The sequence below is a fragment of the Callospermophilus lateralis genome, chromosome 4 (assembly GCF_048772815.1).
Source record: "Callospermophilus lateralis isolate mCalLat2 chromosome 4, mCalLat2.hap1, whole genome shotgun sequence".
Taxonomy (NCBI): Eukaryota; Metazoa; Chordata; class Mammalia; order Rodentia; family Sciuridae; genus Callospermophilus; species Callospermophilus lateralis.
The window spans coordinates 68,600,520-68,617,289 of NC_135308.1; the positions used below are offsets into that span (position 1 = coordinate 68,600,520).

At 35.3% G+C, this 16,770-nt stretch overlaps 1 protein-coding gene across 1 annotated transcript in view; it reads right to left on the reverse strand.

Moving 5' to 3' along the window:
* Window positions 1–690: 690 nt before the first annotated feature.
* The window catches only part of Parp11 (poly(ADP-ribose) polymerase family member 11), a 58,833-nt gene continuing 42,753 nt past the window's right edge, over window positions 691–16,770 (reverse strand). Inside the window, 4 exon segments of the mRNA XM_076852553.1 lie at window positions 691–3,549; window positions 5,276–5,427; window positions 13,778–13,908; window positions 13,988–14,060. Coding sequence (XP_076708668.1) covers window positions 3,233–3,549; window positions 5,276–5,427; window positions 13,778–13,908; window positions 13,988–14,060 — 673 coding nt within the window. The 3' untranslated portion in view covers window positions 691–3,232.

Sequence of the window (16,770 nt, forward strand, 5' to 3'; positions counted from 1 at the left end):
TAACTTTTCATCCAATGAGTCTTAGTAACTAGTTCAAATTTATGCACATTTGAGACATGATATTTAGCAAGTGGAAAACTAGACTGTGTCCACTGGCAAACCTCAATCATTCTGTCCTCATTTCTCTCAGCTCTAAAATGAGGATATCCTTTGATATCTTCCTTTTTTGCCAATCAAAGCTTACAGATTAAATGGAATGTTTTTACTTTTGTCACGGACATACTGGGAGTGGTTGGAGGTTAGAAGGGCTGTAGGAAGTGTACTCCTTGGATGACTACAGGCACCCCACCCCCAGAACCGCTCCTCTGAGCAAGGAGAGCACCCACAAAGGAAAGGACAGCTACTGGTTCCCAGCCTTGATCTGTTTTGGAATTCTCAACAGCATAGATTGAGTAAATTATTTTCTCCACAGGTTATTGATTAACTGTGGCTCATGGTATTTCAAACTAAGAACGAGGGACATTCCCCTTCAGCAATTGTGGTACGTAGGAGCCTACAGGCAAAAAACTCCTTGGGAGTTCCATTAAGTTAGAGCTGAAAACTTGTGCTTAAATAATGCAAGGTGGAGATGAGAAACAGAGATTGAAGAAACAAATATATGACATACACAGACAACCAAAACCTACTACAGAAAGCTTTAATCACCAAATGTAAAAATAACATCCATATATTTAAAATGGTTCAAATCATCACTATCAACAGTCCAGAAATGAAATGATGTACTAATACAAAACCTTCCTGTTTGTTAACTAAAAGATTCATGGAATTTTTTTTTTATATAAACACATTTATTTGTACCCTGAGGCTGGTATCACCAAAGTGAAAAACAGGAAAGTCACTACTAGCTGGAATTTATACAATGAAGAGTTTTAAAAACCTTTTGTCATTAACTTGGAATAGCTTCTCCTTACTCTCCTAACCCACACTATGTAATGACCAGAGGAAATGATGGCAAACAAATATGTCCAGCCTGATTTCTACACCAATCATATGACTTTCATCTTCACTTAATGACTAAAACAAAGAAATAAAATTTTAACTTCGATGAACTTTATCATATTTTAAAATACATATCAAAATCAGGGGTTTTTTTTAATAAAAAGGGAGTTGGCAGCACATTCTCAGATGAGAATAGTACAGTACTTTCTTATAATGGTTGCTGCAGTGTACATTATACTTACCTCACATAAACCAAGCAGGCTCAAAGTTCGCACAAGTATGCTTGAAAATACTTAACTCTAGGCTCTTAGTCACTCCGAGATAAGATCTACACATGTCTAAAAGAAAAATAACTCCCCAATACTTTAGCAGTTATTCAAGTGCAGAGACAGGTATGCATGTTAAGTTGGGTGGGGAGAGGAGAGATGGCCATGTTGAAAATGTTTCAACATTTTTTATAAGTAAATAAATAAACAGAATAGAAAGATTTTGAAAATCTGAATTTCTAATATCTCTGACATTGTTTTTTCTGGATTAGTCTAGAGACATGGTGGGCTACCTCTCCATGGCAGCTTAGTGGCTTTATCTCCAGTGACTTCCATGATGCTCTTTGCATGTTTTTAAAATGGGTTCTTTCTATATATTCACGGCACTTCATCTAAACCAGCAGCAAACGTGCATATTTGAGTCAGGAAATCTTTGTTGCTGCTTTGTTTCAAAGTACTATGTACACAATTTCCTGTGCACTACTTATTTTCTTACCACTGCGCAATTATATATTCTGAGCTCTAATGAAAATCTGCTGATATATTGCACTTAAAGAATTACCATCCCTAATCATATATTCTACTTTTATTATTTCTAGATGGCCCCCCAATTAAAATGATTAGAGAGAAAAATACAGGCATGGATACTTACTGAAAGTTAAGTTGAGTTCAGAAACACTTAGCCTCACTGGGTGAGGATAATGGAGAGAGAATTCAGTATTATGAAGTTAGAAAAAGATTTTCCGGGAAAGGCTTGGCACAGCTGTTCTCCTTTTCAGGAAGAATCATGGAAAAATCAATGTTGGAAAGACTCTCAACAATCAATGGGCAATTCCTCATCCTATACTTGAACTGCACGACATCCTGCCAAGTTGTCGTCTAGCTTCTGCTAGAACACGGACAGGAAGGAAGCTGATCCAATACTACATATTCTTCCTTACAACAGAACAGCAAAATAGATGGAACAGGTAAACCAACTACCATTAAATAACAATCATTAATTGTATCTAACTGTTCAAGAGGGTTAGGAGGTTGTCAAGTGCTATTCAAAAGGATAAACTAGATTTTTTTCCAAGCATCCCACTTCTGCAATCATTCAAAATGGAGATACCACTTAGAAATGTGAATTTTAGGAATCACTGTTGAAAAGCTATGTGTGTTGTAGTAGGGTCGATAAAAACATCTTAGAGGTGATCACTGGAGGAACTGTAACACAAAGGGGAAAGAAATGTTTTAAACAATAAGTAAAAGCTGCACTTTGAAGATGTGGTAAAAACCTTGTATAGCAAGTCTTGGTTCAAGAACTCAAGAGCCCTGGTGGATGAACTGCAGGCTGATTACGATCTGCACCAATTGTCAATTCATGTGCAGGAGACAGAAGAAAATAACATGAGTAAGTCAGAGACTGCAGCCTGTATCCTAAGGTAACTAGAAGCAGAGCACTGTCTTGGTTTTCTCCTTCTGGCTTGTCTGATAACACTGCAAATAATGTTTTGTTTCTTATTTCTATCAAAGTGCCCAGACTGTTTCAGGATTTTAATTATCCCCTTCAGAATTCCAAAAAACCAACGTGTCAATTGCTAAATAGTAATACCAAAATTCAATTTATAAAGGATCAGTTCCTCTACAGGGACATATATGTCTATATTTTTATTTTTTGAACATAGATGAATAAGTCCATCTGTACTAAAATCATTTATCCTGATCACACATATGTAAACTTTAAAGACTGCATGACCATGGTAACTGAGACTCAGCTAATTCAATCTGGAATGGTATCTCTCATTCTGTGCGTTAAAATGGCAATGGTATTAATTTTTAACAAGACTATGGGTAACAGACAAAAACAACACAACAAAAAACCAACCTTATAGTCAGTATGTCTTTTTACATGGAGGCCACTTTTTTTTTTTCATATCTGTTTCAAAAGTATCAGATATTTAACATTTAGTGGCTAGATGACAGGAGAGCAAATCTTCCTGCAAGAAAGAACAAAACTTCTTGACCACTGAGATTTGGAAGTGAAATCAATGAAAGTCTATCAAGTACTCAGGATAGATTTGGTTGGCATCAAAAACCACAAAGATCTTTGGATTCCAGGTATCATCCACACAGCTGTCATATAAATTCACATAGCTCCCGTCTTTGGAAGGAGGTCGCATGTATTTGGAGTCTCCGTTTATGTAATCTCCAACTAGCACTCGAGCAAGAAACATAGATTTATATGTTCTAAATAGATGCCGCTGTTGCAAGCTGACACCATGAATTTGGAATGTGTTTCCATGCTTTATGTCATCTTTGCAGAAGCGACTGGAGTAAGCAGCATCTCTAGCAAAATAGGTTCCTTGAACAAAAAGGACCAAAAAGAGCCAAGATTACTCCTAAGAATATACTAAACATAAACAAAAACATTTTAATTGTCAGGAGAATAGACTCATGGAATTGTATAACAAAAATAGATGTGGAATTTCCTCATCTGCAGATCCTTAAGGAAAGAATAGAAATCCATCTGTTGGGGACAGCTGCAGTGCAGACTGCCAGAGGCATAGATTTATTGGTATACACCAGACCTTGCCAATACCCTCCTCCACTCCCACTAAACTGCAGATACCAGACTTCTGTTTTCAAAAAGTCTTGTAAAGAAGCCCAGTAAATAAAACTGTTCTGTGATTAAAAGTGTGGCAGGACGTGAATTTTTATCATGTGGACCTTCTTCCCACTTTTATTTCCTTCTACTAAGACTCCTCCCTCAGCTAAGCTCTGGAGATGACATAGAAAACTTCAAGTAACAGAGATGAGTTCAAACCCCAAGAAACCATACTTCTAATACATGGTTATAATCCAATAACAATTCTGAAAATAACAGAACTTTATGTCCAGAAAAAGATTTCTGAGAGTACAAAGCTATTGCTATGGTTTCGATATTAAAAGTTCCCCAAAGGCAATGTGTTGAAGGCTTAGTTCCCAGCTTGATGCAAAGAGGTAGAACTTAGTGGGAGGTCTTAGGTCACTGAGGGAATAATCTCAAAGGGAACTGTGAAAGTATAAGCCAAAACACCTTTCCTCTTTTTAAGTTGTCTCAGGTATTTTGTTATAGTAACATAAAGCTGACTAACATAGCTGTTCCTGTCAGAATATTTTATAACAATTTGACCAGTTCAATTTCTAAACATGAAAACTCAACAGAAGCTGACTCTTTAGAAATGGTAGATAGTAAAAATTATCATTAAGGCAATACTTACTCTAAACGTTTTTGGAATTACGAAGTGTCATATTTACTCAATATCAATGGATTTGTGTTAAGATTTTTCTGATCCTCTTACAGTTCAATAAATGAGATGGCCTTTTCTGTAGGTTTTTTAAATTAATTTACTTTTTCAAAATGTAACATATCCTGATCCTACATCGTAATTCTTTTGCTGAAGTAAGGTACAGAGTAAAGACTAGAAAAATAAATATCCATCCCTGACCTTTTCCTCTCATCTCTCCTTAATTTGCTTGAGTTGTGGGCATAAACTAGAGAATTTAGACTTTCATAACATTAGAAATAAGATAAAGTTTCCCCCAATTACTCCTTATTGCCTGTTAATATTCTCACCTATTATTTTGTAAAAAGTAAAATAAAATAAAAATAAAATCACTAGTACCTATACTGGTGCATAATATAATTAACTTATTTTATCACTCTATCTATCTATCTATCTATCTATCTATCTATCTATCTATCTATCTATCTATCTTTTCCATAAAGCAATTTAGTGTGTAGGCTTATACATATAAAAGACTATACCTGGATATTACATATAATGCAAAAATTCTTCAACATGGACATGATGCCCCATATGAATAACTGGAACTTGGGGAGTTATTTAATTTGACAGAAGTGTAAGAGTCTTACTTCATCCTGTGCACGTAAGAATTGACTTATCTGCAGCTCAGAAACTCTGAGGATGTGCCTGAAACCCAGGACAGTAACTTTTAACTACTACTGAATTACATAACTGTCAATTATCTCTAAAGAAGAGAGAGAATCCTAGAACTAAATTTGGACCTGGAATTCTGATAATTACCTTTCCCAAAGAGAGCACCATGTATACCATTTATTCTCCAATCAAAATTATGAATGCAAATTGCTTCCACAAATTCATTGCTGGTACCATGAAATAGCATTTGTTCATTAATCTGAGGGACACCTCTTTTTTTCTTGAGCTGAGCCTTTTTCCTAAAAACACAATACACATAAGGACACAAAAGCACACACAGAAACAGACCATAAGTAGCATTTAGTAATTTTTTAAAGAACAATGTTCAATAGAAAGGCTAAGACAAAAAGAATACATCTTTAATATAAATCCTAAGTAGACAAAGCAGTTTTGGAAAAGACATAATTTCCAATGCTCCTGGACACTTAAATCATCTCCTCAAAAATTTAATTAAATTGAGCCTAAAGATTGAAAATTATACCAAAAGCGGCTGGAGACGTAGTGCAGTGTTAGAATGCTCACCTAGCACATGCAGAACCCTGAGTTTGATCCCAGCATTCCCTTTCCCTGGCCCACTACCAAAAAACCAAGAAAAAATTTTAAAAAAAATTTCCCCAAAAATATAGATATCTAGACTATGCCTCATCACAGTAAAGGTAATTGATGGCTTAAATCAGCTAAGCTTTACAGATGCCTATAAATGAGATTATAAATAATTAAATACAAAGCTCACAGGGTCATTAGACAGCGAATTCTTTGAGCTGGGGCCACATCTTTCTATCTCCAGAGATTAGAATTTATTAGTTGAATTGATGTGAATTTGGGATATTATGGATGGAAGGAACATTAAGTCATCAAGTTTAACTTTCTTTCAAACAGACACATCTTTCTTTTCTTTCTTTCTTTTTTTTTTTTTTTTTTTTTTGTACTGGGGATTGAACCCAGGGTGCTCTACCACTGAGCTACATGCCTAGCCTTTTTTGTATTTTATTTTAAGGCACAGTCTCAGTAAATTGCTGGGTCTGGCCTCAAATTTGTGATCTTGCTGCCTCAGTCTCACCTGCCCATCCCTGTCCTTGGGATTGTAGACATGTACCACCACACCCAGCTCTTCCAACAGGCACATCTCTTTTAACACATAAGAAGACATTCAATGTAGAACGAATTGTAACTGAAAAGACAAAAACTAAAAGCCCCGAATTCTTTCACAGAAAAATGAATATATAATTATATATTTACATATCAAAGTTAAGAGTAATAAACTAAACTGACGTGCATTAACAGTAGATTTGAAAAATAATCTTAGATGTAAAAAGAATGTTGCAAATATACACATATTTCTCAAAATAATACTGTATATTGTAAATAGAGATATGTATGTAATAAAAAACTATGAAAATATAAACAAGAAGGCATTATAGAAAAGTAAAGAAGAAGACCAGAAGAGGATAGTGTAAATATTTCAGTTGTATATGTAATGTTTTATACTTTTAAAAAAACAATATGCAAAGATGAAGAAAGTGGGGCAAGTATTAAAGCGTTAAATCTGGTAGGCACACAGGTGTCTGAAAATTTATCTGCTGCATTTCACTTTTGAAATATTTCATTAAAAAGACATTTTAAAAATAATCCCTCCCCTTTACACCTGTGATAGCTAACTATTTAATGCCTGTTTAAGTTCATTCCAGCATCAAGGACTTACTGCTTTGCAAGACAGAACATTCATTCTATTTATGATCAGCTGTAATTGTTAAGAGAGCCAAAAAAAAGTCCCCCAATGAGCAGCTCTGAGGTCTGAAAGGGCAGCGAAACAACCCAATGAGCATCACCACAGAGGAGCCAATCAGCTGGCAGCTAGAAGTTTGCTAGGGCTGCTGTAAGCCAATTATCAGCTGGCAGCTGGAAGTTTGCTGGGGCCCCTTCGGCTGTGGCTCTCAACAAGTACTCTCACCCAACACTGAACCAAAATCTGCCTTCCCATTATTTCTACTGATTAGTTCTCATTGTTCTCTTCTGAACACAGAACAATTTGAATCACTCTTTTAAAACAACTCTATAAATACCCCCACATAAGTATGAACATCTCATTGGGCTTTCTTCTGTAGGTTAAACATATACTGTTCCTTCAATTAGTCTTCACACAGCAATGTTTCCAGGTCTTTCTCTTTACGGGACCTTCTTTAGCTAACATAAATCTGCTAGATACCTTCTAGTTAATAACTGTTGGTAAGAAATAGAAATAGAAATAGAGTTCAGGTATCATCAGACAGCACTGACTTCACCAAAACCACTGAATTCAGTTTTGTAGCAGAGGCATAAAACTGCTTATCTAATGTGTGCAGTCAATTAAAACTCCCAAGACTTTTCAAACCAGACCTCTGAGCTTGATGAATTTGTACAACCTAATCTGTAGACTTCTTGCAGTTAAGCTTTAAACTTGATACAGTAATTTTAAAAGTAAAAATTAAACAACAAATTTATCCATCCCTCAAGTCAACAAATTTTATCAACATGAAGCTCAGTGAATATGTGGAGAAATGTATACATTCATTTAAATGACAGAAATTAAAATGTCTATGATCTTTCTCAAGTCATTCAACAATATGTATCAAAATTAAATGCATATGCTTTGATCTACTGCAACAATCTTTCCAGACCATTGAGCCTGACATTAGAGGGATATGCACTAAGCAATTATTTATTTCACAAAAACACAGGTTTTTACAAGAACAAATTATACATACCAACTTTCTGTTTTAGAACTTTATGTCTCACTTTTTTTTTCTTATAATGTACGTCTGTTCCTTTTTTAACAAAGAAAAATAGTTATAAAAAAGTAGTGTATGTTTTGACCTACTTACAACCTTCTAAGGTCTTTCTGACTACTGATTCACTCACGAAACAAATAAACTACCCCTTCTAGTTTTGAATCTTTCACAAGAATGATAAGCAAGTCTTCTACATTTTCATCTAAGTTCCTGATAAAAATGTTGAAGAAGAAAGCATGCATACCATTCAAGTTACTCTTTGCATGACTTCTACTAATTTTTCTCTTTGTACTATGACCTGGCATACCATGTCTTCAACATAAGAAACTTTCTCCACTACTTCATAAAAATCAAGTTAGACTGTAAGGAACTTTCCAAATTACCACTATGGCAATCCTATTAGTTTGGCATTCATGAATTCATACCATTTTTTAAAGTAAAAATGTGTTTAAAACACATCCCTCTAAGGTCAAGTTCCATGAGCTATGATGACTAGAATTCACTCTAAAAAATCAGGATGTTCACTTGTCACTATATTTCAGGCACAGATTAAAATGAATCTTGGTTTGAAAATTTACTCCAGTGTATCTTAGATATTATAAATAAACTGTGGCCTAAACAGCCTGGAGTGTGGCCATCAGCAGGCAATGATAAACTGGTTACTGGATTGGATGGAGCAAACATCTCTGCTGGAGGCAGAGCTGGGCAGGTGGTTAAAGCTCCATATCCCCACAGCAAGTTTTATTTATTTAAGTGTCCATGATGAAGGCACACAAGAAATGTGGACACTCACAGACTATATCTTTAGGGTTCCAGAAAGGATAGAGTTGAGTTTCAGGGCCTCTTGAACTTCGATTAAACCTGCAAGGAAAGACACAGGACTACACTAAATTCTTCACAGCCCTGCCAAACTGTGTCCAAACCCACAATTACTTCTGAACTTACTAAAAGTACTGTGGCACCCTTTCTCAAAGACATCTCAATATTACCCTCCATCTTAGGGACCAGAGTGCCAGAAAAGCTAAATTGTGTATGTCACATGTTCTGCACTGGAGCAGGAATGTCTTCATGTGCTGCAATGAAGTTTACCTAGGTTTAGATCAGTGGTCTTCCCTTCTGGATGAACATCAGAAACACCTATAGACCTTTTAAGAGAGGAAATTTTCAAAACCCAAAGGTTCTGATTTGCTGAATCTAGGACAAGTGTCAGGCATCTCTATTTGCTAAAGAGCTCCACGGAGACTCTGATATGCAGTCAGTTTTGAGAATATCTGATCTATCAATATCTACATTCTTAAGGAGACAGAAGTTTTCACAGATCTTATTTCCTAGCTGTCTTATACTTCCCAACTCTGGATCAATCTCATCATCTCTCCTATCTTCTCTATTTATACTGCTGATGTGAATCACAGATGATTTCCACTGGAAATTCACATATTCCAATCTCAGCTAAACCCTCAACACTGATAGAAATCCAATGGTTCCCAAGTTAGCTCTTTCTCTCCCATTTTCCACAGTGTCCATTTCAAATCTTTCCTATCCCTATTCCTTTTCCCTCTTTATCCACACCTTCCTAACAACAATTCATTCTATGTAGGTGACTTCATTTCTTATTTCACATAGAAACTGAAGGCATGAGACTCTAACCTAGCTCTTCTCCTCATCCTCTATCTCTTTTTACCTACCAATCTAACTGGACACTCTCTCTCCCTCCTTTCTAACATGTGTTCTCTGAATTCCATTCTGTCATGACTCTTTGTGAGTCTTAATCAATCAATTATGCTTCCCCCTTTTTCTCATGTCTCTAAACTCTTCTTTATAGTTCTTTCCAATCACAAAGCTCAGATCTCACTCATCATTAAATTAAAACAACACAACATAACAAAAACACTTTTCCTTAAACATTTTCTCTATCTTCTCACATTTCTCATCCTTATCATTGCCAAGCTTCTTAAGAGTTGTTGACATTTGCTTGTACACACAATATAGCATCTACCAATGCTTTGATCAAGGTTACCAATGATCTTTAGGTTACAAAGCCCAAAGGACATTTTTAATATTTATCTTTCTTGGCATTTCCTCAGTATGGGGGCTGGCAGATGATGTCTATTTGGATAAACTACTTTCTTCATTCAGCTTCTGCAACTCCACATTCTTTTGGTTTTCTTTTACCTTCCATGGTTGATACTTCTTCCTTTCCTCTTTAGGTTTTCTCTTTCTCTGTTCATTCCTTCCAGAGTTTGGTTAATTGTTCTTAATCTATACACATTTCCTGGTCATCTTTACTCATCCCTATAGTTTATATTGCCCCATATTTTCTAAAAACTCCAAAGCCTTTGTCTCTAAACTACTTGCCTAAGCTCTTGACTTGTATATCAAATGCTGTACATCAACCACCAGGGAACCTTCCATTGTCCCTATAAAGACCAAGGCCTGTTTCTACCCATATCCTTTAATCAACTAAAACAAATAGTCCAGAAATGTGGGAGTTACCTTTTCTGTCTCATTTACCTACCCCATCACACACATTAATTCAAGCACCAAGTCCCACCATTTTACATACTCAATATCTCAAAACTGTCCCCTTTGCCTGTATACAACAGATATCACTTTGGTTTAGGCCACCCACTGTGTCTCAGTTTAATTACTGAAATAATTTTCTAACTTGATCTCCATGCTTCAAACTGTGATTCCTTTAAATAAGAGTTTCTCAGCCTTGATGTTATTGATATTTGGGGTTGGATAACTCTTTGTTGTGGCAGTCCTATATATTGGATGTTTAGTATCCATAGTCTCTATCTAATAGATGACATTTGCACCTTCCAACCCACCATGTGACAATCAAAAATTTCTCCAGTCATTATTAAATGTTTCCTGGTAGGCAAAATCACTCCAGTTGAGAACCACTGCTTCGAAACCTTCCCCACAGTATGGCTTGATGAATTATTTTTCTAAAATTAAAATCAGATCCATCACCCTCTTGCTTAAAGTCTTACAAGGATTTTCTACCATTCCAGGGAAAGAAAATCTTTTAGTTTAGCTTATAAAGCCCTTATAAAGTCTGGTACCTGCAAACTCTCTGGATCAATTGAATTCAACTAAGGTTACTGAATAAACCACCCAGTGGTTCTGATATAAACTCCTGCAAGCTCTCCCTATTGACTACTTTTTTAGCCTCCTGTCTCACCATTCATGGTAATTTTCTATTCAATCTGAAATTCTCTCAACTTTCTATATTCTTTCTTATATCCAGACTTTGGCCCATGCTGTTCCCAAAGCCTAGGATGTCCTTTCTCTATTCTACCTGTGTCTAGCTTAACTGACACCTGCCTTAGGAGGTGTTATCTAATATACCCCATTCCATAATACACACCCTACTTTTGTCAGCAAGGGTGGATAGAAACCCTCCCTTTGTGCTCCCATGATGCCCTGTGCTCATCCCTATATTTCTGGGTAGCAGAGGCCTGCCTTTTCATCTAATCTATAGTTCCGTACATCATTATATCTCAAGTACCAAGAACAGTGCTTGTCACAAATCAGGTGCTGAAAACATATTTGTCAAAAGAAGGGAGGGAAGTAAGAAAGGCCCAAGTGACATATAAACTGATCCCTGATGGACTCTTGTGGGCCTGACTGTCTATATGGTGAGTCATAGGTTATGTGATAATGAGATTGACTAAGTTATTTTAGTTTTACAGGGAGATGTCAGAATGACAGGCTGCCCCTGCATTGAGATCTAATTATTTTTGCAATGCTACAGCAGGTGACAAGTTCACTTACCATCACAGATTTCTATAGGCTGACAATACAAAAAAATCATGGCATCTCCACATAAGACTGTATGCAGTGAAATTCTTAGTATCAAATGTTTTAGGAATTCAATGGGATGGTTTGTTTGGTTTTTTGTTTTGTTTTTGAGAGAGAGAGAGAGAGAGAGAGAGAGAGAGAGAGAGAGAGAGAGAGAATTTTTAATATTTATTTTTTAGCTTTCGGCAGACACAACATCTTTGTTTGTATGTGGTGCTGAGCATCGAACCCGGGCCCCACGCATGCCAGGCGAGCACACTACCGCTTGCACCACATCCCCAATGGGATGGTTTTTTACAGTAGGTTTTATTTGGAACTCAAATTATGGAGATCAATATGAGCTCTACTTCAGAGGTCTGATTAAAAATAAAAAATCAAGTTTTCAACAACCCATTTCAGAAAAACAGTCACTGAGGTAATAAAATCAAAGGGGGCAAAGGCTTTTTTCTATCTTCCTCTATAAACAGAATCCTCCAAACAAGAACCAAAAAAATGTTCCAAAGTCAGACACAGTTTTTGTCAGAAATAAAAGATGGTTTGGTACAAAGAGTCAAAACTATAAAAACACAAGCTGAACACAGCTTATTTTACTATAAACAACTATGAGAATTATACCTGGAATGTACTTGGGCCACATTTAACTAATCAGTTAGAACCAAGAAAGAATTCCATGTACCATTACCAAACAAAAGTCGTTTAAATGTCCAGTATATGGAAATGAAATGAGTTACAGTCTGGGATTTACTTTGAAATACTTCACCAACAACAATAACAAAAAGGAGATAGACTATGTGAGGTAAATCTTGATAAATATTGAAGCAGGATGATGAGCACATGGGTTTCCTTATATTAGACTCTCTACTTTTTTGTTTGAAATTTTTCTGAAAAAAAATTCAAAGTCAGAGTAAAAATATTAGAAGCCAATCTCATCTACAAATGTTAACTAAAATATTTCAGAGAGCCACTTACTTTAAGTAATATTTGTTATAAAAATACAGCACAACAGGTTAATCTGAACAATACCTCCAAGTTTTCTGTAATGGGATTTATTTTTAGGTTTTGTGCACAATGAGCAATCTAAGAGGTCATTTTTAACTTAAATCTAAAATTAAATTGAAATTTTAAACCTACATAAACTCTAAGGTAAGTAAGAATTTTTTTTTTTTTAAAGAGAGAATGAGAGAGAGAGAGAGGGAGAGAGAGAGAGAGAATTTTTTAATATTTATTTTTTAGTTCTCGGCGGACACAACATCTCTGTTTGTATGTGGTGCTGAGAATCGAACCCGGGCCGCACGCATGCCAGGCAAGTGGGCTACCGCTTGAGCCACATCCCCAGCCCGCTAAGTAAGAATTTTGAAGGTATGCTTTAGATTGTTCTTTAAATCAAAACAAGCAAATAACTAGTTTTATGTAAGATAGTGTAAGTAGCTGGGCACAGTGGCAAAGGCCTGTAATCCTAGTGGCTCAGAAGGCTGGGGCAGGAGGATCACAAGCCAGCCTCAGCAAAAGCAAGGTGCAAGCAAAACAGTGAGACCCCGTCTCTAAATAAAATATAAAATAGGGCTGGGGATGTGGCTCAGAGGTCAAGTGCCCCTGAGTTCAATCCCTGGTGCCCCCATCCCCCCAAAAATATAGTGTTAAGTATAATTATTAAAAACAAAAGTCAACAATGTTTCTAATTTGACATAAAAAGCTGAGCCAAACAAAATCACATCAACAAAGCTGAGCAGCTCCTGAGACTTATAATGTCCATTTCAGTCAAGATACACATCTTTAAGCCCCCAGGGAAAGCTTTTCGAGTTATAATGCCAGGGATTCACTTGAAGAGTAGCTCTCTTTTACTCCTCCAGGAATGCTAAAGAAGTGCACTGAGAGGCCAGGTAGAAATATGCCAAAATAAAATCAGCATGTCGACATCAGTAAAAATTAATACAATTAAACACTGATGTTTAACTATCTCTTAAGACTATATAAGTTTTACAGATAGGAAGGTTCAGATCAGAGATCATCTTACCTGCAAAAGAATTCCCATAGGTCTAAATTTTGAATTCTCTGAATTCTTTTAATTCGGTTACGATCCATTGTTTTCCCAAACAGACTGGCAACTTCGTTATATTCATGTGTTTGATTGTGCAGAGAAATAAGCTGGGAAGAAAAGAGTACATGGTTTTGTTACACTCCTTTCTAATTTCTTCAAGGGATAGATAGTCAGACCTGCTCTTACCTGATATGGTACTTCAGTATTCACATTCTCCCAGTGTGGTGGCATAGGGATAGCCTCATTTTCACAGATATAACTTAAAACAGCAAAAAATAAAACAAAATATTAGAAGCTGATCATAATTACTGCCAGGAATTTAGTATTTTCTCCGAAGCTAAATTTTCATGTTCATGGTATGATGACAAATGCAGTAAGTGCAACCCTTTGTTTCTTTATTTAAAAATATTTATTGAATGCTTACTGTGTGCTGTTTTTCAGGTACTGAATTGTAAACTTTGATGAAAAATATCCAATCTTACACACCAATAAATTTCAAAAATAATTATATAGTTCTGTCTTATTTTCTTTTAAGTTTCTAAAATTTCTTTAAAATGTAAGGAAGATTAGAGAAAAGGTATTTCTAAGGAAAAAAAAAAAAAGCCCAAGCTCTTATTTATATTGCCTACTGAATAAAAGTGAAACTCTATCAGCCATTTATGTACTCCAAGATCTGAGTCAAATCTAAAATTCTCTTTCGTGATTCACATTAATTCGCTTACTGCAGTCAGAAATCTTTTTAAAACTAAAGTGTCCAAACCACTGGATGTGAGCAAAGAAAGATAGTGATGATGGGGTGTTTAATAGTAAAAGCTAACACTCCAATCCTCTCTGGTGATTGAAAAATAGAAAAAATTTTAATGGGAAAAATTAGTTTCAAACCTATCCTTAGTTTATTTTTTCAAACTCATTTTAATTTTAGGAAAAAACAACATCATTAAAAATGACTGTACATAAAGAAGAATGCAGTGGGAAGTGTCCCTCCAACTCCAGTCCTTGTTCTATCCAATTCTTTCTTCTTGCTTACTCCAAGTAATTACTGTTTTTAATTGTTTGTTCTTTTGGAATCTCTTTAGGTAAATATAAGCCAAACTTTTCTTTCACACAAATGGCAGCATAAATAGCCTACATTTCTGCATCTTTTTATCCACTTAATCTGAGATCTTTCCATATCAACACATAGAAAGTATTCTCATTCCCAGTGCCAACAACAGAGTTTGGCATATGGTAGACACTCAATAAATACTGGTTGAATAAATAAAAGTACTCCAAATATTTTTCAGATGCCCAGCATTCCACTGTATGAATGTGTGTGTGTGTGTGGTTTATTTATCCAGACTCCTATTGATGATACTCAGCTTGTCTTTCACTTTTTGCTACTGTATTAAGAACTCCACAAAGAACAAGTTTGTCTATTTATCACTTTACATGTCCACTGGTCTATCTGAAGAATAACACTTTGATATTAAATTTTTGGTCATAGTATATATTTATTCATGATTTTGACAGATACTGTGCAAATGCCACCTTATTAACATTCTCACAAGAAATATAGAGAAAGCCTATTTTCCAAAAACCTCTCCAAAAAGGTGAAGTTTTTTTTTTTAAGCCTGATATTGATTTGTATTTCTCTTTTGCAGCTGTGTGAATGTTCAAATTCTTCATCCATGTTGGTCTTAGAGAATTCTAAAATAATTCTGAATTAGTTCTTTCACTATAACAAGCAAAAAATTTTTCCTAAATGTCTAAGTATCTTTTAGCTATTGTAAAAACAGACAAAATTTTATAGCCCAAAGCCTGAATTAATTCCTTGTCAATAGGAGGTATAAATTATTTGCTTTGCCTGAAATAAATGTTTAATAGTCTTCAATGAACATTTCTATGTCAGCACCTGACCTTCATCACTCTATTTTTCCTCTTTAATTAACCCTCCCCTTTTATTATTATCTTGCATGCTGTCCTCCATTCTGTTTAATTCTCTCCCTCTCCTGCTGTTGTTATATTATTTGTACAGTGTGGATAGAACAGTATTTGACCCCAACTTGTGCTTCTGCTGTTGTTATATTATTTGTACAGTGTGGATAGAACAGTATTTGACCCCAACTTGTGCTTCTTACCCCCATCAAAGGCATACCAGATAAAAAACACATCCAATAACATTTTCCATTTTAATGTCTCATTTTTCTTCCAGATTACATGCTCTTTGAAGATAAGCAATTTCTTTTTGTATTCCTAGTACTAAAGAATGTGACCATGATGTAGCTGGAAGAAAAATATTCTCTATATTCCATAGATGTATTAGCACATTTATCATATAAATATCTGAATAACTTTTAAATCATAATGCAAATTATAAGTCACAAATATTGAGAAATGAACTGATAGAAACTTAAAATATTTATTCCTTTGCCCTAATTATTTCAATTTCTTTCTTTTGCTCAAATCCTTTCAAAATTCTCCTTGGAAGAGAAGTTTTATTTGAAAAAAAAAAAGAATTTCAGTATTTGCTTAAGGAATCATTTAAAAAAAGGAGACATGCTCTAAGGTTTTCCCTTCAACTACATTCATATGAATAACAAATATTTAAGTCTGCATGTACACCTCTTTTTTCAGACTATGTACAGTCAGAGAGAGCAAAAGAAAATCTTCAGTGTAGATCCAGGGAGCTGTCCTGTTGCCCCGTTGTGCAAACATTTTCCTTAGGTCTCTTTTAGTTACTAAAGACTTGAAATTACTTCTAAGGGTTGCCTAGTAGAAATCAGTGGAGATACAAAGTGAGCAATTACCCAGGACTTATGACTCATCTGGTTCTGTTGAGAATATCTTTAGTTAAAATTCAAACTTACCAGTGTATTATTTTAAGGGTTTATTACAAAGGCCATAAGACATTTTGTAACTACTGTGCACACTATTCTCAAGAATTGAAAACAATAAATAAACAACAAAAGGGGGAAAGAATAGAAGAAATG